The sequence below is a fragment of the Piliocolobus tephrosceles genome, chromosome 2, assembly GCF_002776525.5.
Source record: "Piliocolobus tephrosceles isolate RC106 chromosome 2, ASM277652v3, whole genome shotgun sequence".
NCBI lineage: Eukaryota > Metazoa > Chordata > Mammalia > Primates > Cercopithecidae > Piliocolobus > Piliocolobus tephrosceles.
The window spans coordinates 152123542-152149529 of NC_045435.1; the positions used below are offsets into that span (position 1 = coordinate 152123542).

Here is a 25988-nt window from a genome sequence, read left to right on the forward strand (position 1 = left end):
AAGGTGATTGAGTAGAGTCGTAAGTGAGATAGTGAAAGTGAAATTGCTTCCAAGTCTTATCTGCTAGCAGGTAAGCCAGTTGGATCTCTGATGTGGTCTGAGAATAAAATCCTGGAAGGGTGATAGTAAATTTAAAAATGATGTTAACTAAAAACACAATGTGAATATTCTCCCAAATAGCTGTAAGAGTACTAAGCATGACTTCTGTACCAGAGTAAGCCAGAATTATCTTGCTTGAAGCAGCTGTAGGTATTCACCAATATCTTACAGAGCTATATCCTTAAGACTGAGGTTCACCATAAGGCTTCCCTGAGTGCAGATCTCGAGGACAGCAGGATAATCAAAACTTATTTTATAAAGGCACAAGAGAAGAGTGGATCTGATGAGTCCTAGCCAGGTCCACCTGAGTTCTGGGGACCATAACCTGAGCATTGATGATATGTAAATATTTATCAGGGAAGTTTTAGTCTGATAGCAGTAGGAGTGGAAGCAAAAAGCATCATGACAGGGGCAAGAAAGAGAGCGACTATTAGGTGTAAATGGGAAAAATAGAGAAAGGACAGAAGAATACAAAGAAAACTGTGCTACTGTTGACGAGAAAAAAGTGAAGTCAGACTACAGAATGCTTTGAGGGAGAATGATTAGTTTAAGTGGACTGTGATCAAGCTGGTAGAGGGAGGAATATTATAAATAGAGGCAGCATAATAGATTAACAGCATGCACCTCAGAGTCCAGCTATCTGTGCTTGAGTCTGATTCTGCCCACTTCCTATGATCTTGAATGAGTTTCTTAAACTTTTCTGTTTTGATTTCCTTATCTGTAAAATAAGGAGATACAGTTGCATACTTAACCTTATTTGGTAAGTGCTTAAAGCAGTCCTAGCAGAAAGTAAGCACTAGGTAAGTGTTAATTGTTTTGTTTGCTGTTACTACTAGTCTTCCTAAGGAGTTATAGCTAGTGTACATGAACATTTTCAAGACCTGAACAAGGGCAGAATTACAGACCTGTATCATTGCTATAAAGGTTGTGGTTGAATCCAACCGAAGTGGATGAATTCTGAGTCACTTTTAAGTATTTTGCCTTGAACAAGTATTTGTCTTTCACTTTGTCATTTCTTTCTTTTCACTTCCCTATTTTTCTACTTTATATGTTTCCTCTTAGAGCTTGATCTTGAAATCTGTATTAAGGTAAAACTTCCGCTGAAAATGTACAAATGCAGTCTTAGTTCCAGATTTAATTTAAGGCACCTCATGGATCTAACCCTTTGCCTGTCCTGAGCTTGGCATCCCACCACAGATTCTTTTTCTCAGAGCCTCCTTTATTCCTAAGTTATCTAAGCTTTCCTAGTGTTTTTTTTTTTTTTTAAGCTTGCTTCTAGGATTCATTGTAACATAACATATAAACTAAAGAATAATTCAGGGTGCTTCTGAATACTTTTTAAACACTTATTTTGAAGAAATTATAGACATACCAGAAATTGCAGATGGTACAGCACAGCCCCATGTTTCCATCATGATATTCCTTCAGTGGTCATAACTTTTAGTGCATTATCAAAACCAGGAAATTGATATTGGCACAATACAACTAACTAGACTACGGACCTTAATTTGATTTCAGCAGTTGTTGCAAGCACTCATTTGGGGGAGAGGGGTTGTGTGTGGTGTGTGGTAATTGTGGTGATGGCTTTGTGCATAAATCGGCATTTGGGCACATGTGTAACCACTAGCACATTCAAGATACAGAACCATTCCATCACCACAGAGAAATTCTCTCATGTTTCGGCTACTCGTGTAGCACTTCAGTAATGCACTGGCTCAGCTCATGCCTATGACCCAACCCCAGAGTAATTAACAATCATTGGTCTCATTTAGGCCAGAACTTTTAATGTATTTCACCTTCTGTCTCTCAAGATAACTGCTGTAAGAGCTAAAACTATTTTTGGTTTTTATTTGGGGAGAGTAAGCAATCACTTTTTGTAGTCCTAATCATATGTGTAAAATACCTTTCATAACACCTATGTAAGCTGTAAGAAAAATGTATTTTCTTAAAGGTATATGATTGACAGTCTACTATAAAGACACATGCACACGTATGTTTATTGTAGCACTATTTACAATAGCAAAGACTTGGAAACAATGACAGACTGGATAAAGAAAGTGTGGCATGTATACACGATGGAATACTATGCAGCCATAAAAAAGAATGAGTTCATGTCCTTTGCAGGGGCATGGCTGAAGTTGGAAGCCATCATTCTCAGCAAACTAACACAGGAACAGAAAACCAAACACTGCATGTTCTCACTCATAAGTGGGAGATGAACAATGAGAACACATGGACACCGGGAGGGGAACATCACACACCAGAGCCTGTCACAGGGTGGGGGAGCAAGGGAAGGGAGAGCATTAGGACAAATAATGCGTGCAGGGCTTAAAACCTAGATGATGGGTTGATAGGTGTGCAGCAAACCACCATGGCACATGTATACCTGTGTAACAAACCTGCACGTTCTGCACATGCATCCCAGAACTTAAAGTAAAATTTTTAAGAATGTATATAAAGTATATGATTGAATGAGTTCAAAAACTTCAGTCTGGTGTGTATTTAATAATTCTATTTGGGATTATTTTGGAATAATACATTGAGATGTAATGGCTTCTAAAGTAAACTGACTTAAGAAAAAACATTTTAATGGGCACCTAGTACTTACAAAATGCCTGGTTATGGAAAATTATTTTTAAAATTTTTATTACGATGCTTCTCAGTTGATTGAATAAGTTATTTTTAATTTTTTGTTTTGTTTTTCTTTGTAAAACATGTACCTGTAGAAGACTACAAATAATGAAAAATAACTCTCTTACACACTCAAACCCTAGTCAACAAACTTATTTCCCCAGGGGTAAGATTACTGTATTCATTTTTTGAGTATTCTTCCAGAGATATTTCATACATATTCAAGCCTAAGTGTATGTAGAACCTTTTAACTACAGTGGTTCTGAACCTGCATTTTTCGTTTAATGCTGTGCTTTAGAGATTGTTCCATTGATAAGGAACACTGAGGTCTGCTTCTTATTTTACACTGGAAGCACAGTATTTCATTGTATGGATGTACAACTAAAAGACCTCTCATCTGATATATGGTAGTTGGAAATTCTAAAATGTGATCTCTGAGCATTTCAGTGTGACTGTGTATTTCCAGCCTTTTTTTTTTTTTTTAAAGTTAGGCCAAGGCTTTTTCATTGGATGTGGAGTCCACTGACAGGTAGGTGTTCAGTGTTCTCTTCCTTGCTCAGACCACACTCAGAGTGCATTATCTATAACTTCCATTTAGACTTTCTGTAGCTGATGTGAGAAATTAGACCCTTAAGAAATAGTCTTAGGGCAAAACCCCTGTTTTTACTGTTTACTGTTTGCCTTAGTGTTTCCAATTATCTCAGCCACACCCAATTCAATAGCACTTTCCTTTTTTCAGTAGTTTGCTTTTATTGATTCTTCAGTTGTGGTAACAAACACAGCTTACCCTTGATAAACATACCCCATCATGGGAGCAGAACTGTGTGGGCTTGTTAGTGGTAAACTACGAGTCAGAATATTTAATGTGCCATAGTCATCTATTAATTTTACTCAGGAAGCCAAGGATATTGGTTAATCATGTGAGTCAGTTAAATAAAGATTAAGAGTTTGTTTATGTTTTATAATTTTAGGTAACCATTTAGCAGACATTTAAGTTGTTTCTAGCATTTTGCCTCCTACGGTGATTCAATAAATATACTTAATCATTTATCTGGACACATGTAGGCCTTTAAAAAAAAAAAAGTCTTAAAATGGAATTACTGTGTCTAAGGGGATCATCACTTTTTAATTTTAATACATTTTGCTGAAAGAAATCTGAAATATTTTATTACCTAATTTTCAATGTTTAACTGTAGTAAAATATGATATATAAACTCTTTCTTTCAAAATTAGCCAGTTTTATTTCTCCCTTTTCTTCAAATTGATTTGCAGAGAGGAAAAACTGTGTTCATATGAATCATAAAACACATTAATGGGATTTGAGAGGCATTGAGTCATGGAATTCCAGACATCTCTCACACACAGATGACTCACTTTCTGTGTTGTTGTGCTATGTGTGTGGTGTATCTGGTGCAATAGATGTTTCTCAATTTCACTAAATCTGATCATATTTAAACACTCTAGGAAGTTTGCTGTGTTAATGAGTAACATTAAAAAGCCTAGGCAAAGTGTCCTTTCTTTAAAAAATGACTAAATTAGGACTCATCTTTGCATGTATTCTGTTACGTAGTGGTTTTACGTTAGCCCTTTCAACAATTGTTTGTTGAATAATTTCTGTGCAGAGCATTCTGTTTCCTGGGGTGGTATATATTGGAATAAAAAACAAGGTCTTGTGGTAATTGTGGTGAGAGAAAGAACCCTTAGCTTATTGAACAATTTAACATTGGCACTATATCAGCCTCCCTTTACTGGAACACCTGTTACTATTTTAAGGACAAAAGCAATATTAAAATTATAGGAAGAAATGTTTGATGAGACCAGTGGTAATTATATGTTACACACATTCCCCCCCGCCCCCCATCAGAGAAGATCTTGCTCTGTTGCCCAGGCTGGAGTGCAGTAGCATGGTCATAGCTCACAGCAGCCTCAAGCTCCTGGACTCAAGCCATCCTCCTACCTCAGCCTGCTGAGTAGCTAGGACTACAGGTGCATGCCACCAACCCAGCTAATTTATTTACTTATTTATTTTTTATAGATATGAGATCTCACTGTGTTGCCTAGGCTGGTGTAGAACTCCTGGCCTCAAGTGATCCTCCCACCACAGCCTCCCAAATGTTAAGATACCTCTTTATGATAATGTCATATACTACAGCTAAGCCTTTTTTGGATTGCCTGTAGATATTTAATCCCTCTTTGGCCTAGCAAGCAGGTTTTTACTTTAATTCTCAATGGCCTGACTGTTTTTTCTTAAAGTAATTAAGGGATTCCTAAACAAGAAAGTTATTACAAAGTGAAGTATAATTTTTCATTTGTTTAAATCTTGAAAACTGTAGTAGTATTCTAATATGGTAAGAGGCCCCCCAAATACAGTACCTACTTTAAATAAGTTTATTTCTCTTAATAGCCTGAAAGTCAGTGATCCAAGCTGGTAAGGCAACTCTTTTCTATAGGATTATTTATTCCAGATCTTGTTGCTTGACAGAATGCTAGTATATGGCCTACATTTACATGGTCAGAGGGACTCAGTTTCACATGTGCCTTCTAGCCTGTGGGAAGTGGGAAACAATTAGCCCCGTTCTAGAGTAGTTGTCCTTTTTTTTCTCTTGAGGCAGAGTCTCGCTCCGTCGCCTAGGCTGGAGTGCAGTGGCGTGATCTCAGCTTACTGCAAGCTCCACCTCCTGGGTTCACGCCATTCTCCTGCCTCAGCCTCCCGAGAAGTTGGGACTACAGGCGCCCGCCACCACGCCAGGCTAATTTTTTTTTTTTTTTTTTTAGTAGAGACGGGGTTTCACCATGTTAGCCAGGATGGTCTCCATCTCCTGACCTCATGATCCACCCGCCTTGGCCTCCCGAAGTGCTGGGACTACAGGCCTGAGCCACCGTGCCCGGCCTAGAGTAGTTGTCTTTTAAGTTGAAGATGACCTGGAAGTTGTGCCCGTTGTTAATTTCCACTCACATACCATTGGTCCACACTAAGCAACAACTTCAAGGGAGGCTCAGAATGTGTTCTCTCACTGAGTGGCTAAGTGACCAGCTAAAATTTTATTCCTGTGGACAAAAGGAAGAACGTAGTAGAAAACAACTAACAATCTGTCACAGAAGCCTTTATCAAAAATTAAGGATGTAAGTTTCAATACAAGTATTTCTGAATAGTTTTTTTTAAATGCAGCCAAGTCAGTAATACTCTGTTGTAACTTTAGATAGGGTATCTATGAATTAAAAATTCCTGAATGTGACATTACTCTGAAACCTTGTATCTTAAACTGGACAGCACTGTTGTTTTCTGGTAGGAGGTCCATGAAACATGCATTAGAGGTAGCTTCTTTTCCTAGAGGAAGATTTGGATGAGTATGTATTTTTTATATTGAAACAAACATGAATATATTTTGGAAATGAAAGTAAAACTGGCAGGAATGTTAAGAAAAAACTTAACATTCCTTTAAAGTGTAATGTCAAATCCCCGGAAATATTTTCTCTTTTTGCCCCTGAGGGTACTCTTGTGGAAACATTTTGATAAGCAAATCTTTTAGTTTGTTAAGGTTTATTTTATTCAATTAGGTTAACAGTTCTAAACTGTAAAACTGCAGAAATACACTGATGAAAAGATTAGTATGAACTAAAATTTTCCTATATATATCAGCAGCACAAACATCTTTATTCAAAGAAAGTCTTAAGAAGCTATTTCATTGTCATTTTAGGTTTTTATTTTTATTCTTTGCTGCACTTTATACCACTATTTTAAGGTCAAAAATTCTTTTTAAGGCTTTTACCTTAGCAAGGAAATTCCCTGTGTTTTTGTTTGCTGTTTTTTTTATTTTTAATAGAGACAGGGTCCTGCTCTGTTACCCAGGCTGGAGTGCAGTGGTGCAGTCATGGCTCACTGCAGCCTCATTCACTTGCATGCCTGGCTAATTGTTAAAAAAATTTTGTAGAGACAAGGTCTTACTATGTTACCCAGGCTGGTCACATCTTTTTTTTTTTTTTTTTTTTTTTTTTTGTTGGGACTTCCAGACTAGGCTAGAGTTACAAAAGTAATAAGCTGATAGTTAATAATGGCTTGGGGCGGGGCGGGGTGGGGGGGGTGGTTGTTGTGGTTATTTAAACTATTATTAAAATTAACCTTATTTTAAGACGTATTTCCTACCTTTCCTTATTATCACAGGACAATGAAAAGCGAACCCCATTGCACGCTGCAGCTTACCTTGGAGATGCAGAAATCATTGAACTTCTTATTTTATCTGGTATGGTAACCTCTGAGTAATAAGAACATATTATGTATATTTTTGTAATTCTTAATGTTTCTCAGTCATAATTGACTATTTACCTGAGCTGAAACTTATTTTTGTATTCATTCTGTAAATACTGATCACATATCTTTTTCTGGGTGCTTAGAGTACATTAAAGAACAAAACAAAGATTGCTGCCCTCTTGTAGCTTACACTCTGATAAGGAAAACAAGCAGTAAATACAAGTGAATTTTATAGTATATTAAATGATAAGTGCTTTGAAAAAATGAAAAGGTAGATCAGGATAATCAAGGTGGGATAAGCATTGTATGTAAGGGGTTTTTTGGGTTTTGTGTGTTTGTTTGTTTGTTTTTGTTTTTTGAGATGGAGTCTCGCTCTGTTACCAGGCTGGAGTGTAGTGGCACGATCTCAGCTCATTACAACCTCCAACTCCCTGGTTCAAGTGATTAGCCTGTCTCAGTCCTCCCAAGTAGCTGGGATTACAGGCACGCGCCTCCATACCCAGCTAATTTTTGTATTTTTAGTAGAGACAAGGTTTCACCTTGTTGGCTAGGATGGTCTCTATCTCCTGACCTCGTGATCTGCCCGCCTTGGCCTCCCAAAGTGCTGGGATTACAGGAGTGAGCCGCCATGCCCGGCCTATGTAGGGTATTATATGGAGCAGTTATAGTAGGCCTCGTTGAGCACAGAATTATAGGAGATGGTTGCAATTCTCCTAGGTGGAGGTAATGGTGGTTTATACCAAATACAACAGTGGAGACAGTAAGAAATAGTCTGATAGTAGATATATTTTGAAGACAATGCCAGCAAGATTTCTGTGTTTAAATAACTTTTACTTAACCCTACTTGAGGGCCTGTAAAATACTTTTAGTCAATTACGCTCCTTTATTATTTTTTCTAAACCATTTAAGTCTTTACAATATGAAGTAATACTAGAACTGTCTGTGATAGAATAGCTCCTATTGTGGTCAGACTACCTACAGTCCCAAAAGCAAGCAGACAGACAGAGTTTAGAAATACTCTTGTTATAGCCAGATGATTGTAATGATATTTATTGGCAAAGGATATGTGTCATTAATTTGGGCTAGTGTTGCCAAATTACGCACATACATGCATAATGAAATTGAATAAGTAGTAGTATTCCTTTGATAGTTTGTGGAAAGGAGGGCTCAGAGGGTGAAATTTTGTGTGAAGATTTTATTAAATAATAACCCAGAGTTTTGCCATTACAAATTCATAAAAATTTAAGAATCCATCTGATTTTTAAAAAATACCTTATTTCTATAACAGATTTCATGATCATATAAAATTAAATATGGTTAAACGTGGACCTGGCTAATATTTTGTTAGTTTCTTTATGAATAATTTCACTGCTGATGTACTTCCCTGAAGATGCCTGTTCGTTATTAATTTTCAGCTAAAATTTACTCAAGGAAAGAACTGAGGAGGTTGAAAAAAACTATTTCTTTTAATAATATAAATTAATGGAACACAAGTTTATGGAATTTTCTACACAAATATCATCTAAGAAACAGGTTAGGACTTTGCATAAGAAGTCTACTGCTGCATTTTTTATTTTAACACAGAATTCTGATAATTTTTGTTTTGTCATAAAGACTATTTTATATGATTCCACATGGAGGGTTTGTTTTTTTTGTTTGTTTGTTTTCATTTTTTATTTTTACACCTAGGAGAAACTTTTCAAATGCTCAAAGTTGACGTAATCCCTTCCTTTTAAAAGTAAATGTTTGCAACGAATATTTTTAGTTACTTGTAAAAGGTTGACTTCCTGATTTCTGTAAGTATGATAGTCAAATGAGTCTTATCATGAGCATGATGTCAGCTTTGAAATAAGCATTTGAAAGAATGCTTAGTTTCTTCTGAATAATCCAAGTACAAATCATGTATAAAAATAACCATGGTACTTGTATAAAAAGCTATTTGAACTTACCTTTGAAAGAATACTTTTTTTTCTTTGAGATAGAGTCTCGCTGAGTCACCCAGGCTGGAGTGCAGTGGCACGATCTCAGCCCACTGCAACCTCCCAGGTTCAAGAGATTCTCCTGCCTCAGCCTCCCAAGTAGCTGGGACTACAGGTGTGCACCACCAGGCCCGGCTAATTTTTGTATTTTTAGTAGAGATGGGGTTTCACCATGTTGGCTAGGCTGGTCTTGAACTCCTGGTCTCAGGTTATTTGCCTGCCTCAGCCTCCCAAAGTGCTGAGATTACAAGTGTGAGGCACTGCTCACATAAAAAGTGAAAATACTTTAAATGTTTTTTCAGTTTAAAGAGGTAATATAGCTCATGTAGCTATTTTTCAAAGGAAAAATACAATTTTAGATGAATTTAATTGTTCTCAGTTCTCAATAAAAAAGTTAAGTTTTTACATTGGCCTTAGAGCTGTACATTATCTCCCCACCTCAGATTTCTTCTGACTTGAATTTCTACTACTCTCTTTTTATTTGCTCTGCTCTAACCCCACTGGCCGCCTTCTACCTCTGGTTCTTTGCGCTGCTGTTCCCTTAGCCTTAAACCTTCCTCAGCCACTTACACCCTGAACCTTTTCATGTCCTTGCTCAGATACCACCTCATCAACAAGATTTTCCTTGGTCACTGCCACTACCACCTAATCCCCCTCTCCTGTTATCTTTTTTCCTTGTGCTTATTGTTATCTGACATCCTTTTTAAATTACTTGTTTACTGTCATTTTATCTCCTCCAGAATGTAAACTCCAAGAAGGCAGGCAGGGAGTTAGTCTACTTTGCCTTCCTAGCATATTTATTTAAAGTGCCTGGGATGGTGATTATAGCAATATAAGTTTTTAGACTGTGTCTCTTTTTCAGAAATTTGTTTGCATTTTGCTCTGTTTCTCAAGTCTTTAATGGAAATGAGAATGGTAGAGATGGGGATGGGTACAAGTCAAAGGTTGAAGGGTGTCAGGTAAGTGGAAAGGGAAAGAAGGCAAATGATTTGTCTATGAGTGCAGCTCAGGATCTTAGACTTTTTTTCTCTTTAGACTTATCAGTTAGGCTCTAATTTAGGAAAACTAAAACAAAAACTTAAACTTACTTGGGTTGGAGTAAAATTAGCTGGAATAAAATCCAAGGCTAGATTTCCATTGAACTAGAACCTCAGCTTTCTACTTATAAACAAAAAAAAAGAGTAAATAAATCAGGCTTTGTGTTGCCATGAGAGACACTGCAGTTAGTGTGAATGGCACAAGCTCTTTTGCCAGACAGATTTGGATGCAGTCCTGGCCTTACCTCCTACCACCTCCATGGTCTTTTGAAGTTTTTTGCTCTCTGAGCCTCAACTTCCTCATCTAAAAAAATGGGAATAATATAAATTTTATAGGTTTGAAGAAGCAAATGAGATTATGTCATTAAGATATCTAGAAAGTCCGTGGCATATAGTATTCAAAATTATGGCTATTACTTTTTAAAGCAGCATTTCTATTTTTTCCTTCACTTTTTTGGTTCTGCCAAGTAAGTAAATTCATTGGTATCAGGAATTATCTTCTCTGTGACTTTAGATATGATTTCTTAAAAGTTCTCCCCTATCAGTTTTGAAGTCCATTATTACATTCTGAAATGATAAAGAATTTATTTCCACAATCTAGAAAGACAAAGGTTGAAAAAAAAAATAGACTCTATATACTCTGGAGAAGTGTATTTATATGTTTTAAATTCTACAATCAAGAAACAGCCTTTAAAGCTTTATATGATATAAGTACCTTCCTGAACAGGATAGGTATTTGCTCCCCTGAGCAAATAGTAAGGGCTCCTGTAATTTATGGATAACAGAGCTCTAACAAGAAGATAAGTAGTAATCAGGATGTGTATTTAACTTATAAAAGTTGACACTATAGAGGATAACTGCCATAGCCTTTTATAAAAAATATCCTTTTACATAAATGAGGAAGGAACTAGGAGAGATTTTTTTTTTTTTTTTTTTTTTTTTTTTGAGACAGAGTCTTGCTCTGTTGCCCAGGCTGGAGGGCAGTGGCACCATCTCGGCTCACTGCAACCGCCACCTACCAGGTTCAAATGATTTTCCTGCCTCAGCCTCCCAAGTAGCTGGGATTACAGACATTCACCACCAGGCCCAACTAATTTTTGTATTTTCAGTAGAGATGGGATTTCACCATGTTGGCCAGACTGGTGTCGAACTCGTGACCCCAGGTGATCCACCTACCTCAGCCTCCCAAAGTGCTGGGATTACAGGCATGAGCCACTGCACCCGGCCCAGGAGAGATTTTGAAATCTGAACCAGAAACCTGATCAGGAAGAAATTTTGGTTGGTGGATATTTCTTCAGTTTGTTCATGTTATATCCATTTTAAATTCCTATTAACTCTTTAAATTAAAAGTTGATTAGGACAGTTTTATTGAAGATATACTACACATTTTAGAAGTCAAGTATAAGCTAACCAATGAATTCTTAGTTTTATATTAGAAATAGATTTCCAGAATAGCAGGGTAGTAAAAGACTAATTGTATCCAAATTTTAGTTCAGAATAAGTATCAGAAGAATAGTCTTCAGACACTATATAGTATATAGGCTTAAAAGTTTCTGTATAGATGCTCCAGGAGTTCTGGGTAAATTTGGTTTGAATGCCATGGTTGCTGAGGCCCAAGTTAAACTGACTGATATCCATAACCCTAATTTTAAATTCTGGATTCATCAAACAGCCTTTTAATGAATTATGATATGTTGAGTTATAAAATAGAATTGCAATAGATATTTGATCTGATCAATTATTTAGGTAAAGATGAGAAAAAAATACATGAAGAGAAATATAGGCAACAAAATTAGGCTAATTTGTTCACAGTAATGAAAATTTAGTGTAGGTGTTTATACTTCATGTTAATTACCAACACCACATTGTAATAGCAGGTAGGTATAATCTTAAAGAAGTAAATTAAGCAATATGAAATAATGCTTCTTTGTATAAAATTCTTGTAAGATTGCATTATAAAGAAGTCATATGCTTTCATAAGAACATACAATAGAGTCAGTTACTTTAATTTGGTATTTTAAAAACTACTTCGATATCCATAGCAGGAGTTCTGTATTCTCTAACGTAAAAAAAATACAAAGATTGAGATTATTTTACAGAGTCATTTCCTTCTGTGTTCATATTTCAGGTTTTTATTACGTCTGACTTGTGATAAAAAATTAGAAAATAAGGACATTTATATTTTCTCCAGTTTGTTTCACTCTTTTGTGTTGCCTTGGCCCTCTAAGTGATGTGGAAAACCAATGAAGAGTTCTGTCTGGAGTGGAATAACATGCTCTGACTTCTGTTTTTAAAGATTCGTTCTCTGGCTTTGGCTTCAAATTCTTGACCATTTTAAGTCATGTTTATCCTACTTTTTGTTATTTCTAGGTTTTTGTCTTTAATAGTTTTCCTTTTTTCCCCCAAACTCAGCTAGCTCTCATAGTCTCTTTACATTGTCTTATCTCTTCTTTCTTGTAACTTTTCTTTGAGGTCTCCTCTTCAGAATTTAAATTCAGTGAACTTGAGTATATAGAGTAGCTCATGAATTCATCCTCTTATTTTCTGGGATGGTTTTTTCCAACTGTATTTCTTCTAGTTTACTCTACTCTATATATTTTTGTCCTAGTCCTGTGCTGGATGCTTTCAGATTCTTACCTATCTTTGAGGAATATGCCTCTTTGCAGAACAGAAAGGAAGGGGCAAAAAGTGAGCATCTGTTAGGTTTATTTCTTCAAATAACTCTCAAACCAAATTTTAAGTTCAGGAGTACCTGCGCAGGTGTGTTATATAGATAAACTTATGTGGGTTTGTTGTACAGAAGATTTCATCATCCATATATTAAGCCTAGTTCCCATCAATGATTTTTTCCTGAACCCTCTTTCCTCTCATCGTCCACCCTCTGATAGGCCCCGGTGTGTGTTGTGTTCCTCTGTGTGTCCATATGTTCTCATCATTTAGTTTCCTTTTTCTGTTGATGTACCACAGGTAGTTGGGCTGGCTCAGCAGCTTCTTAGATCAGTGGTTTCTTAGGTAGTAATCTGCTGGTGATTGGCTGTTACTCTCCCTCATCTCCAGCTGGGTGAAAAATTATTAAAAATGCCTTCTTGGTCTCTTGTTTAGCGCTGCCCCACTTTGTTCTTATGCAGTGTGAGGTTAAGAGTTCTCTAGGGGATTTTCCTGTGAATTACCCAGACAGCTCTAGATCATCTGAAAGATTTTTAGGGATTTTAGGACACAGCAGAGAGAAAGGAACAAATGAGACACACATGCAAACATGACTTTTTAGAGGACTTGGTAACCTTCCCAAGATCTGAAGAAGCTTCACTTAACTCAGTGTCCTACCGTTTGATACATATTTCACTGTTATTGATAGAAATAATTCATAGTTTGATTTGTGGTTGTAACTGTTTCCTTACTGTATTGAACATGATATCTCTTCCCCTTCTCTCTTATATTTTGGTGACTTGCTCTAAAGTAAAACTACTCACTTTCTTTAACTTGCAGTCCAGAATTAAATTCTTTGGAAACCAAATATTTGTGCGTGATACAACTCTTAAGATTTGTGGATGAGGTATAATTTTTGGCATGGTACTTGTAATCAAGCAAGTGAATACATCCATAGAATCTATGGTAATACTAGAGTCCACTGGAATTAATGTTATAGTTATTGTGGAATGGGGTGAAATAATAGCAAACAGTGAGTGCTTATTACATTTTAAATACTGTTAAATTTAGCCATTTCATTAATCTCATTTTATCCTAAATTTGTGAAGGTATTATTATAAGGAAACTAAGGCAATTTAGCTTTTAAACTTTCAAAGTTTTGTGCTAGTAAAAGCTAGAGCCAGAATTCAGATCCAGGCAATTTGACTACAGAATCCGTGTTCTTAATCCTGCCATAATCAGAATCTTCCTCTTTTCCTCCCACCACAATGCCCACCCTCCTCCCCCGACCACCTATTTAGCTTTTAGTAAATTTGCATGTGAAGTCACTTTTATTGAAGAACTTTTAAAGACTATTTTCTGGCCACTGAGGTATAGATATTTTGTTTGGGAGCTTATTCACTTAATGCTTGCATTCAACACTATATGGTTAGCAGTACATCAGACCTCAGACTGCCTGTAGTACGTGTTAAGTCCTTAAATGACTGCATTGTGGAAGGCATTTGTCAAAAATTCATTCGATTGGCCTTTTATAAAAAATACTCTCCTTAATAGAAAACGCCATTCTGATGTTTCTGGCATTAAGAATGAAACCTGAAGTATGTGTCTCTTCTTTTTACTTTAGTGCTGGTGCATTAGTTTGCTGAGGCTGCTGTAATAAAGTACTCCAAACTGGGTGGCTTAAACAGCAGAAATTTATTTACTCAAAGTTCTGGAGGCTACAAGTCTGAGATCAAGGTGCTGTCAGGATTGGTTCCTTTGGAAAGCTGTGAGGGAAGGATCTCTTCAGGGTATCTCTCTGGCTTGTAAAATGGCTGTTTTCTCCCTTTATTTTCCCTCTGTCCATGTCTGTTTCCAGATTTCTTCTTGTAAGGACACCAGTCATACTGTATTAGGGCCTACCCTAATGATCTCATTTTAATTACCTCTGTAAAGATTCTATCTCCAATTAAAGTCATATTCTGAGTTGCCAGGGGTTAGGAGTTGAGCAAACCCACAATAGCTGGTATCCACAACACTCTTAAAAAATACAATGCAGCAGCTATCTTTTTCAGCATTGTAGTTGGAAAAGTGGAAATGTCATTGGTTTTTGCTCATTCTACTCTGAGCCTGAAAACAGAATCTGAACCTTTTGCCACTGCACTGTTAAACAGCCAAAGAAAAGCATTATTTCCACTTTGGGAAGAGGAGGGATAAAAGTACTTGGCTTCTGGCCCAGCTCACTGGTTATGGACTATCTCCTCTGTGGTTTAGGAGCAGAGAAGAAAACAATTCTCCGCAAATAGAAGTTTTGGAAAATGATTTGTGAGACTATTTATAATTATTACAAACATGTATGAAGTTAGCAGTAACTTTAATAGTACCTACTATCAAGTTCTTAGCCTAGATCAGAGGTTGGCTAATGTTTTCTGTAAAGGGCCAGATGCTATTTACAGGCCATACAGACTCTCACAACTATTCAACTCTGAATTGAACAGATGTGGCTCTGTTCCAGTAAAACTTTACAAATTAGGTGGCTTGCAGCCTGTGGGTGGTAGTTTGAAGACCTCTAACATAGATTATAAAGATACTACCTCATCTAGTTAATGTTAAAGTAGAGTGAGGTGTCTTAGTCCTTTCGGGCTACCATAATAGAATATCACAGACTGAGTGACTTACAAATTTTTCTCCGTTCTGAGGCCTGGGAAGATCATAATGGCAGAAGATTTGGTATCTGGTGAGGACCCACTTATTATTCATAGCCAGCAGTCTTTTTAGTATAACCTCATATAGTGGAAAGGGTGAGGGAGCGCTCTTGGGCCGCTCTTATAAGGGCATTAATCCCATCCACTGCCCTTATGACTTTATTACCTCACAAAGGACCTCGCCTCCTAATGCCATGACATTGGGGTTGGGATTTTAACATAAATTTGAGGGGAATGCAAACATTCAGACCATTTGACAAGGTTTAATAAGTAAGAAATAATTTATTCTGAATATTCTAAAGTAGGATAGAATGTTATAACTGGAAATGGATCATAAGGATGATTTAGCACAATTCTTTATTTTACAGGTACTGTTGACCCTTGAACAATGTGGAGGTTAGGGGCACTGATTCCCCCAACCCCAACACAGTAGGAACTTTGAATATAACCTTTGGCTCCCTTAAAACTACTAATAGCCTAATGTTGACCAAAAGCCTTACTAATAACATAAACAGTTAACACGTATTTTATATATGTATTATATACTGTATTCTTACAATAAAATAAGCAATAAAATGAAAATACTAAGAAAATCTTAAAGAGAGTACATACTATGTATTGAATGGAAACAGATCATCATAAACATCTTCATCCTGGTCATCTTCACATTGAATAAGGTGAGGAGGAAGTGGAGGGTTTGCTGTCTTGGGTTGCAGAGATTGAAGAAAATCTACATATAAGTGGACTCATGCAGTTCGAACCAGTGTTGTTTAAGGGTCAGCTGTAATTGAGGTTCAGAAATCAAAGAATTGGAAGAACTTAGTGACCAATTAGATTAGGAGAAAATAAGTCAATCAGTTATCTTGCAGGATGAAATCTAGAGTCAAATGGGATACTCCTAATGGAGTTGCTGACTGTAGAACTCTGCAGAAAGAGTGCCCTTTGTTGTTTAAATCTGGGACCCATCCTCACCCCCTCCCATCCATACATACTCATATCCACCTCTCCCTCACCTCACCAGACACACAGCATAGGAGGCAGGGATTATGATTTGCAAAATGAAGACCCAGGCCCCAAGAAACAGTTCCAGGTCACATAGCCAACTAGTTATACAGCCATTATGAGATCACTTACCTCTCCTGCTCCAGTGTTCCTTCCACTAACCCTTGACTGTGTCTTCACAAGGTCAGACCTCTCTTCAACTGCATTGCTGTCTAGAGCCCTAGACTAATATAAGTAAGTAAATCAGGTTTTTGTTTTTGAATTTCTTTTATCTCGAAATAGCTAGACGTTTAATTCTAGATTTAGGTAGCCTTTTCTTTTACAAAACTATTGTTTCAGAGTGCACTTTTTTTTTTTTTTTTTTTTTTTTTTTTGAGGCGGAGTCTTGCTCTGTCGCTGGGACTGGAGTGCAGTGGCCGGATCTGAGCTCACTGCAAGCTCCGCCTCCCGGGTTTACGCCATTCTCCTGCCTCAGCCTCCCCAGTAGCTGAGACTACAGGCGCCCGCCACCTCGCCCAGCTAGTTTTTGTATTTTTAGTAGAGACGGGGTTTCACCGTGTTAGCCAGGATGGTCTCGATCTCCTGACCTCGTGATCCGCCCGTCTCAGCCTCCCAAAGTGCTGAGATTACAGGCTTGAGCCACCGCGCCCGGCCTCAGAGTGCACTTTTATATGGGCGAAATGTTACGTGAAAAGATTGGGTGAGAGGAAACTGATTAGCTCGGTTTTTCCATGTAATGTAACTGGTATGATCCTGCAGTTGATTTTTAGTTGTTTGTGTTATTTATTGCATATAATATCAGAAACTCAATCACATCTGTACTCTAGAAAGGTGAATCTAAATTCAGATATGTGTGTGAGTATAGGCTCTGGCTGCTTATTTATCTTAAGGGAAAGTTCAGTTGGTATACGTGGATTTGTGGGGGACAAGGAAAGACTTGTAAAGAAAATATTGATTATACAGTTGGACATAACCATTTTCAATTTAATGAGATGTGTTTCTGGCACGTAGGTTTTCTCTAAATATTGGTTTATAGTACTCACTGATATCTTTCTTAAATTGCTATGTGTATTGTCTTTTGTTTCTTAGCAGTGCTTTTTCACACCACAGGCTCTGCCAGTAACCTAACTTCAGCAAATGACATGGGGCTGCTATTTTATATTCTTTTCTGTCTTAATGAGTAGGAAATAAGAAATTAATCTTCTCTTGGTTACCTAAGGTCATCCTTATAAACCACAAATACTATCTTCTGCTATGTAGAGGGCATGTGATTATGCCACCAGAGGCTGTTAATGACATTTGGTTTTATTTCTTTCTACAAAGACTTTTTTGTTTTAAGTGGGTGTGATTTCTCCCTACCTCCCCTGCCTCTCCATCCTCATTGTTAGCTATTGTGGCTGGTGTTTAATACTCCAACTAGCTATTGAACTAGTTAACTATATTCTGAAAATGTCTTTTCCATTTCTAGAATGAATTTGTCGTTTAATGTATATATGAATATATAGATAACTTTGGAGTGTTCTGTGTGGAACAGAACTGTTTACCTTTATACAGCCCACTGACATGAGCTCCGGGAATCTGAACTATCTGAAGTGTGCTGCTATGTTTGTGCTTTTACACTATTTTTCATTTTACAGGAACACAGCCAACTGCTGTTCTTGTAGTGTGCATTACTGTGTCATATTTATCTGTTTATATTATAAACCACATATTAGTTAACTAATGTCGCGGGGGGGGAATATTGTTTCATTGGTGCCCTCAGATGTAGCCCTGATTTCTCATAGTTGACCTTTATTTTCCAAGGAATTAAAAACATTTGATTAGGCTCTTAGAAGAAATGCATGATTTTTTTTTTCTCTCTTTTTGAGACGGAGTTTTGCTCTTGTTGCCCAGGCTGGAGTGCAGTGGCACGATCTTGGCTCACTGCAGTCTCTGCCTCCTGGGTTCAAGCAATTCTCGTCTCAGCCTCCCGAGTAGTTGGGATTACAGATGTGCACCACCACACCCGGCTAATTTTGTATTTTTAGTAGAGAATGGGTTTCTCCATGTTGGTTAGGCTGGTCTGGAACTCCCAACCTCAGGTGATCCTCCCATCTTGGCCTCCCAGAGTGGTGGGATTACAGGCGTGAGCCACTGCGCCCAGCCACATGATTTAATAAATGATTAGATAACTGTCTTCTGAGAAAAAGTATGATCCCATTGTGCTAGTATTTCTGAAGATAAACGTATCTTTGGAATCACAAGAAGCCACATTTTTAATCGGTAACAGGTAGCAGTATGATATATCCTCAGTTAGCCATTGGAGATTCTTTTTTGTAATTATGTGTTTTGATAAATACATTTTATTACAAATAAAGAGAAAGACTAATTAATTATTGTAACTTAAAATGACACAATAAGACCAGCAGCATTTTTTACTTTAGTCTCCCAAATACACCATTAAATCTTCATGCAGTTGTATATTTAATAACCCATATGCAAAAGAAAGAAAAAACTATCCTCACCCTATTTCTAATTACGTTTTTATTTTTTTTCTTTGCACCTGAAACCGACCGAATTCTTGGAATGTTTTCTGTGACGATTCCTTTTCTTCTCTCTTAAATATATCTCATTTTTTGAATAGGTAATATTCAGTGTTGCTTAAAAATTAGTAAATATATACTCTTTTTTTTTTTTTTTTTGGAGACATAGTTTCGCTCTTTTTGACCAAGCTGGAGTGCAATGGCACGGTCTAGGCTCACTGCAACCTCCACCTCCCGGGTTGAAACAATTCTCCTGCCTCAGCCTCCCGAGTAGCTTGGATTACAGTTGCCCGCCACCATGCCGAGCTAATTTTTTTTTGTAATTTTAGTAGAGACAGGGTTTCACCATGTTGGCCAGACTGATCTTGAACTCCTTTCCTCAGGTCAGAGATTCGCCCACCTCGACCTCCCAAAGTACTGGGATTACGGGCATGAGCCACCGTACCCGGCCAATATATACATATTTAAAGGTACAATATAGAGTAAAGTTGCATTACTACCCTAGTACCTGCCATATGCCCAGTTTTCAATGTGCCCACCATCACCAACACAAACATATAAGCACCCCCTCTTATTAGTATCTTAGCATTCCTGTACAGTTTCTTTGTGCATTTTAAGTAAATACAGTAGTTCCCCCTTTTGAAGAGGTATGTTCCAAGACCCCCAAGTAGATACCTGAAACCTCAGATAGTACTGAACCCTATATACTATGCACAGGTTTCTTTTTCCCTCTTCAGAATTTCAGGTAGAAGATTTGTTCTTACTGTAGAGCCTAGCAACCTCAGCATGATTTGTTTTTTATTGAGAACTTACACCTTTTCATTAAAAGGAAGTATTTTACTGCTTCTTTTGGCATACTCAAATTTCCAGCATCACTACTCTTGCACCTTGGGGCCATTATTAAGTAATGTAAGTGTTACTTGAACCCAAGCATTGTGATACCATGATAGTCAATCTGATAATCGAAAGGGTCCCATAAGGAATGGGTGGATAGCATATGCAAGATACGATGGACAAAGGGATGATTCATATCTTGGGTGGGTGGAGCAGGATGGTGCCATATTTCATCATGTTACTCAGAACAGTGAGAAATTTAAAATTTATGAATTATTTATTTCTGGAATTTTCCACTTAATATTTTCAGGCCATGGTTGATTGGGTAACAAGCTGTGAAAAGTGAAACAAGGGGGGACCATTGTGTGATAAGATAAAAATAATTCTCTCTTCCTTTTTCTACATAAAAGTAAAGCGTATTAGTCATACAATTACTGCTTTTTTACTTTTTGTTTTCAGATCTTTGTTAGCAAATAGAGAGTCTCCTCAGTTTTTTGTGCCAGCCACCTTCCGTTTTTTGAGACGGTGTCTCACTGTTTTGCCCAGGCTGGAGTACGTGGCGCATTCTCAGCTCACTGCAACCTCTTCCTCCCGGGTTCAAGTGATTCCTGCCTCAGCCTCCGAAGTAGCTAGGATTATGGGTGTGCACGAGCCACCACATCTGGCTAATTTTTGTATTTTTAATAGAGACAGGGTTTCACCATGTTGGCCAGGCTGGTCTTGAACTCCTGACTTTAAGGAATCTGCCCACCTTAGCCTCCCAAAAGTGCTAGGATTACAGTCATGAGCCCCCGTGCCCTTCTATTCTCCTGCTAATTAATACTTTGAATCAGACTTCTCAACATCCTTCAGGAGACCTCATTTCTTCTTTGTGTTTGTTAATTCAGGATACTGTCTGTACTGGGTGTCTGGGTTGATACCTTTTGGGCCTTACTGCCAGAGCTTTCCTTTCTACTGTGTATAGATAGTATATGCACATAAATATAAACCTGTAGAAAGAAGCACAGTGCTTAAAGAGAACCGTTGAAGTCCTAAGCAGATAAGTCGGAAAACCAAGGACACTAGCTTCTGTGTCACTCCTTCACTATCTCTAGGGTTCCAGCTTCCAGCTGGCAAACATTTCAAATGTGTGTACTTTCTACATTCCGTCTTATACCCAAAACAAACGTTGGCATTACTGTGATTAGGCAGTTTGTGTTGTAACCATCTTGGGTTCCACAGTGCCTGGCAGATAGTTGCCCAAATGTTTATTACATGGGTATGTCATGCTCTCTGGCTGGTTCTTTATTTACTGTCTTCCTTTCTTTCTCCCATAGCCTAACTCTGAGCATTGTTCAAAGCTCTCTAATTGGCTCTTGATTCTTTGTGTCCTCACTGTCACTGCCCACAAAGAACTCGGCTACTCTCAGCATCTCAACTACTACATTTGTGGATGTTTCTTAACAGCTTTATTTCATTTTATTTTCTCTCATTTTCAAGGCTTTAAAGTCTACCTCTAACATATTTGCTATTATATACTAGGTATATTTATTGTATGTTAATTTTTGTAACAAAGTACTATTAAATCTGTTATATAGATGAAGAAACTTGGGTTCAGAGGGATCACACAACTACTTAGGGACCCGGAGCTAGTAAATTGAAAACATTACTTGAAGTCACTGCACTTGATTATTCCCTGACTCCTCACACTCAAAACCTAGAAATAATGTAAGCGTTAGGAAGTGTGAAGCTTTATTTCTGTTATAGTTGACTCTGATGTTGGGCTGTTTTCTGTACCTGTATTTCATCATTTAGAAATGAGTGATTTAGGATTTGGGATATAAATCTAAGATTGCTTATAGGATAGGATCTGTCAGCCAGTTCTATACTTCCAAGAACCAGGGCTGTTTCTTCTCTACTTAAGATATATTAATAGAATTATCCTACATGCATGTGCTGCTTTTATTTGATTAGGATTTAAATACTAAATCAGTGGATTTAATATGGGAGATAAATTATTCTGTCCTCAAATAATGTAAATTTTTTTGTCTTAAAATGTGTTTGCATTCTATTAAGGTAAATTTTTGTCCACTGACTTAATGATTTTTAAACAAGTGTGCAAAATTGATTTGTTTAAGAAAATTTCTTTCTTTCTTTTTTTTTTTTTTTTTTTTTTTTTTTTGAGACGGAGTCTCACTCTGTCGCCTGGGTTGGAGCGCGGTGGCCTGATCTCAGCTCACTGCAATCTCCGCCTTCCGAGTTTACGCCATTCTCCTGCCTCAGCCTCCCGAGTAGCTGGGACTACAGGCGCCCGCCACCTCGCCCGGCTAGTTTTTTGCATTTTTTAGTAGAGACGGGGTTTCACCGTGTTAGCCAGGATGGTCTCGATCTCCTGACCTCGTGATCTGCCCATCTCGGCCGAAAATTTCTTTCTTAAACTTTATATATAACCTAGAAAGACATGAGTTGGTTCATTTCTTTCTCAATTACTTTTCTAAGTCTATAACCATTGTTTCTATCTTATACAATAACTTTATAGTACTAATGTGTTTTTAATCATGGCTGGAGAACTATTTTGATGTTATCATCTTACCTTATGGCGTGGTATATTCATTAGTAAAGAAATGTAATGAATACTTTAAAATAGTCATTTTATCTCTATTCATATATTCATTTATTTATTTGGTTTTTTTAACACGCATTCTAAAATGGGGTCTGATTTTTACCTTGAATATGCTCTGTATAAAGGTGGCTTTTCTAACCTGTATATAAAATGATGTTTATTTTGTTTTTAACAAAAAAAACTAAGACTTTATTGGATAATTATATCAATTTAAAAGGCTAATTTTGTTTTATATTCTAAGGGTAATTTTATCAGCAGAAAGTATAAAAAATAAAGTTATTTTTCAATTGTCATTTATCCAATTTGGATTATATATAACTACTATTTCAGGAGATTTATTAAAAATATTTTATGTACAATATTTCAATTTATTTTTTTCTTCTTGTTGCAGGAGCTAGAGTTAATGCCAAAGACAGCAAATGGTTGACACCTTTACACAGAGCAGTTGCATCTTGTAGTGAGGTATGAAATTTCTCTTAGTAAGTATATTGTATATGAAAACATTAAATAGGCATACCTGTGAATCCATAGTCAAATTCTATGTTTTCAAAAGAAGGAAAAGCTACTGAGATACCTCAACTGGTCATTTTACTTTAGAATTTGTACAAAACAAGTTAATTGTTTCATTTCTTTTGTTTATAAGGCCTCTTGCAGTCTAAAATAGCAGAGAATAGAAAACCCTACCGCTGTCTCTTCTACAAGAGAGATCATTTTTCTGTCCTACATAACCTTCCTCAGGGTTTTTCTCTACCTGTTTGCAATAGTCTGTTACAAAGGTTACACTGATTGTGATCAAGAAATAATCTCATCAATGTATAATAATTAATTGAAATGTTACTTAGCTAAACACTGAAATTAACTTCAAAACCATTACTTGATTGCACATTTTACCAGTTATAAATCTATAACTTTAAAATGTTTGAGAGGGATTACAAGGAAGAACAGTTCCTTCTTGTTTACAGCCCTGTATATTGTTTGCTTGTCAAGATAACTGACATTTTTAGAAAATGTTCGCTATTTGCAAGGTATTTTTATATTTTTCATATCTTTTAGTCCTGAGGACATCTTTGTGGGATAGATGTCTTGAGGAAACTATATAGTTAATGATTCATGAAAAACTATTCAGCTATTAAGATGGGGCAAAACCTGGATCTTCTTTGTTTTTTTTTTTTTTTTTTCTGTTATTTTACTTTATAATGTGTATTCGGTGCTTTTCTAAAATGCATTGTGTCCAAAGCACCTCTTTTACATACTTTATAGTAGTTGTAGCTTGTTGCAAAGCTTAAAAAATAATTTAAAATACAAAAGTATGTGATAGTATGTTTATGTTCATCTAGTATTTCTTTAGTTATTCAAATTGTGAGGTTAAGAAAGGAACTCCTAAGTATAGCTATTGGGGACTATCTAGTTTGGGAGGAGGAAAGGGAACTCTAACTAGCGCCTCAGGACAAACTACAGAGCTTCTGTCTCTTTGTCCTATTTTGTATTCCTCATTGTGAACTACATCTTGAACCCAGAGCAAGAGCTGGGCACCTGAGGAGTCATAAAGGTGAAATGTGAGTGGGAAGGATTAGAAACCCTGTAGTTAACAGAGACAATCTATTAGCTGTAGCCTCCTAGTTAGGAGAAGAAGGGAGGGGACAGTGGGTGCAACTGAACACACAACCTAACTCTGAACTGGGTCCTTAATGTGCTATAGCTTATGAACTTATGGAACTTAGGTTTCGAGATACTGGTTTCAGTTATTACGTGCAGCTTTTCAGCTGCACAATGTTGGGCAAGTCTAGGAATTATAAAAACTAAGACATATTAGCCAAAATACTTTGAATTCTGAAATTCCATTGTAATGTTATTAATTTTGTGGTTAACCCTCCATAAAGATGTTTCTTTAAATAAAAGCAGTTAAAATAAACATTACTGTTATTGGAACATATTAATGTTAGCCATACCTACACATTTTGTATTAAGACTCTTGGGATTGTGGCTATTAAAATAATGGATTTTTAAGAGATTAAGTCATAAGGTACAATTTATATATTTGCAGAAGTTGTAAAACAGACCAAAAATTACTAAAGAAAAATTAACATTAGAGGAAGACAGCAAATTCTGCCAGAGACTTAATTCCTAACTTTTAAACACTATGTGCTCAGCCTGAATTTAAGGGCAAGTTGTAGGTTAGAAAGCAAATAATCCTAGTAAGTTTCTTAATTCTACTCTTCAATCAAAAAATTACAAGACAAATCACTAAACAGAAACACAACCAAGAACCCTCAGAGTCTACTTCATTCCCCTGCTACCTCCACTGGAGCAGGCTCTAGTATCCACAGCTGTGGGACCTGAAGACAGATCACATCACAGGACTCTACAGACTTTGCTCAGTACCAGCCCGAAGCCTAGTAGCTCCAGTGGGTGACTAGACCCAGAAGAGCAAAAACGATCACTACAGTTTGGCTCTCAGCAGTCCCCATTCCTATGGGAAGTGGGCTAACACCACATCAAGGGAACACCCTATGGGACAAAGTAATTTAAACAGTAGTCCTTGAATCCCAGATCTTCCCTCTGACATAGTCCACCCAAGTGAGAAAGAACCAGAAAAACAATTCTGGTAATATGACAAAACAAGGTTATTTAACACGCCCAAAATATATCAGCTTACCAGCAATGGATGCAAACCAAGACGAAATCTATGAATTGCCAGAAAAAGAAGTCAGAAGGTTGATTGTTAAGCTAATTAAGGAGGCACCAGAGAAAGGTAAAGTCCAATTTAAATTAAAAACATAAGATAGAATATGAAAGGAAAATTCTTTAGTGAAATAGGTAAAAACAATCACAACTTCTAGAAATCAAGGACACACTTAGAGAAATGCAAAATGCACTGGAAAGTCTCAGCAATAGAATTGAACAAACAGAATAACTGTAGCGCTTGAAGACAAGGCTTTTGAAATTAACCCAATCCATCAAAGACAAAGAAAAAAAAAATTCTTTTTAAATGAACAAAGTCTCCAAGAAGTTTGGGACTGTGTTAAATTTCCAAACCTGAGAATAGTTGGTGTTCCTGAGGAAGAAGAGAAATCTTAAAGTTTAGAAACTATATTTGAGGGAATAATTGAGGAAAACTTTCCCAGCCTTGCAAGAGATCTGGACATACAAATACAAGAAGCTCAAAGAACACCTGGCAAATTCATCACAAAAAGATTATCACTTAGGGACATAATCATCACGTTATCTAAAGTCAAGATGAAGGAAAGAATCTTCAGAGCTATGAGGCAAAAGCATTAGGTAACCTATAAAGGAAATACCTGTCAGATTAACAGCAGATTTCTCAGTAAAACCCTACAAAGCTAGAAGGGATTGGGGGTCTATTTTTAGCCTCCTTAAAGCAATTATCAGCCAAGAATTTTGTATCCAGTGAAACTAAGCTTCATAAATGAAGGAGGATATACAGTCTTTTCCAGACATACAAATTCTGAGAGAATTCACCACCGCCAAGCCCGCACTACAAGAACTGCTAAAAGGAGCTCTAAATCTTGAAAGAAATTCTTGAAGTACTCTGAAATAGAACCTCCTTAAACCATAAATCTTACAAGACCTGTGTAACAATAATACAGTTTTTTTGTTTGTTTGTTTTTTGTCTTTTTTTTTTTAAAAAAGGTTTTCAGGCAACAAATAGCATGAGGAATAGAATAGTACCTCACATCTCAAT

General features: G+C 36.9%; 1 protein-coding gene across 10 annotated transcripts in view; it reads left to right on the top strand.

The window, feature by feature from the left end:
• The window catches only part of ANKRD28 (ankyrin repeat domain 28), a 198453-nt gene that overhangs the window by 87672 nt on the left and 84793 nt on the right, over nucleotides 1-25988 (top strand). For 7 of the 10 annotated variants that reach the window (XR_002730699.2, XM_023207369.2, XM_023207368.2 and 4 more), the window contains 2 exons: nucleotides 6893-6971; nucleotides 22677-22747. Coding sequence is in view for 4 of the 10 variants with exons in the window: in XM_023207369.2 (XP_023063137.1) it covers nucleotides 6893-6971; nucleotides 22677-22747 (150 nt within the window). In the remaining 6 variants the exon portion in view is untranslated. Of the gene's footprint in view, nucleotides 1-840; nucleotides 860-3217; nucleotides 3260-5516; nucleotides 5854-6892; nucleotides 6972-22676; nucleotides 22748-25988 lie in introns of those variants that run through there. The other 3 variants (XM_023207372.1, XM_023207373.1, XM_023207374.1) reach the window with 3 other exon arrangements.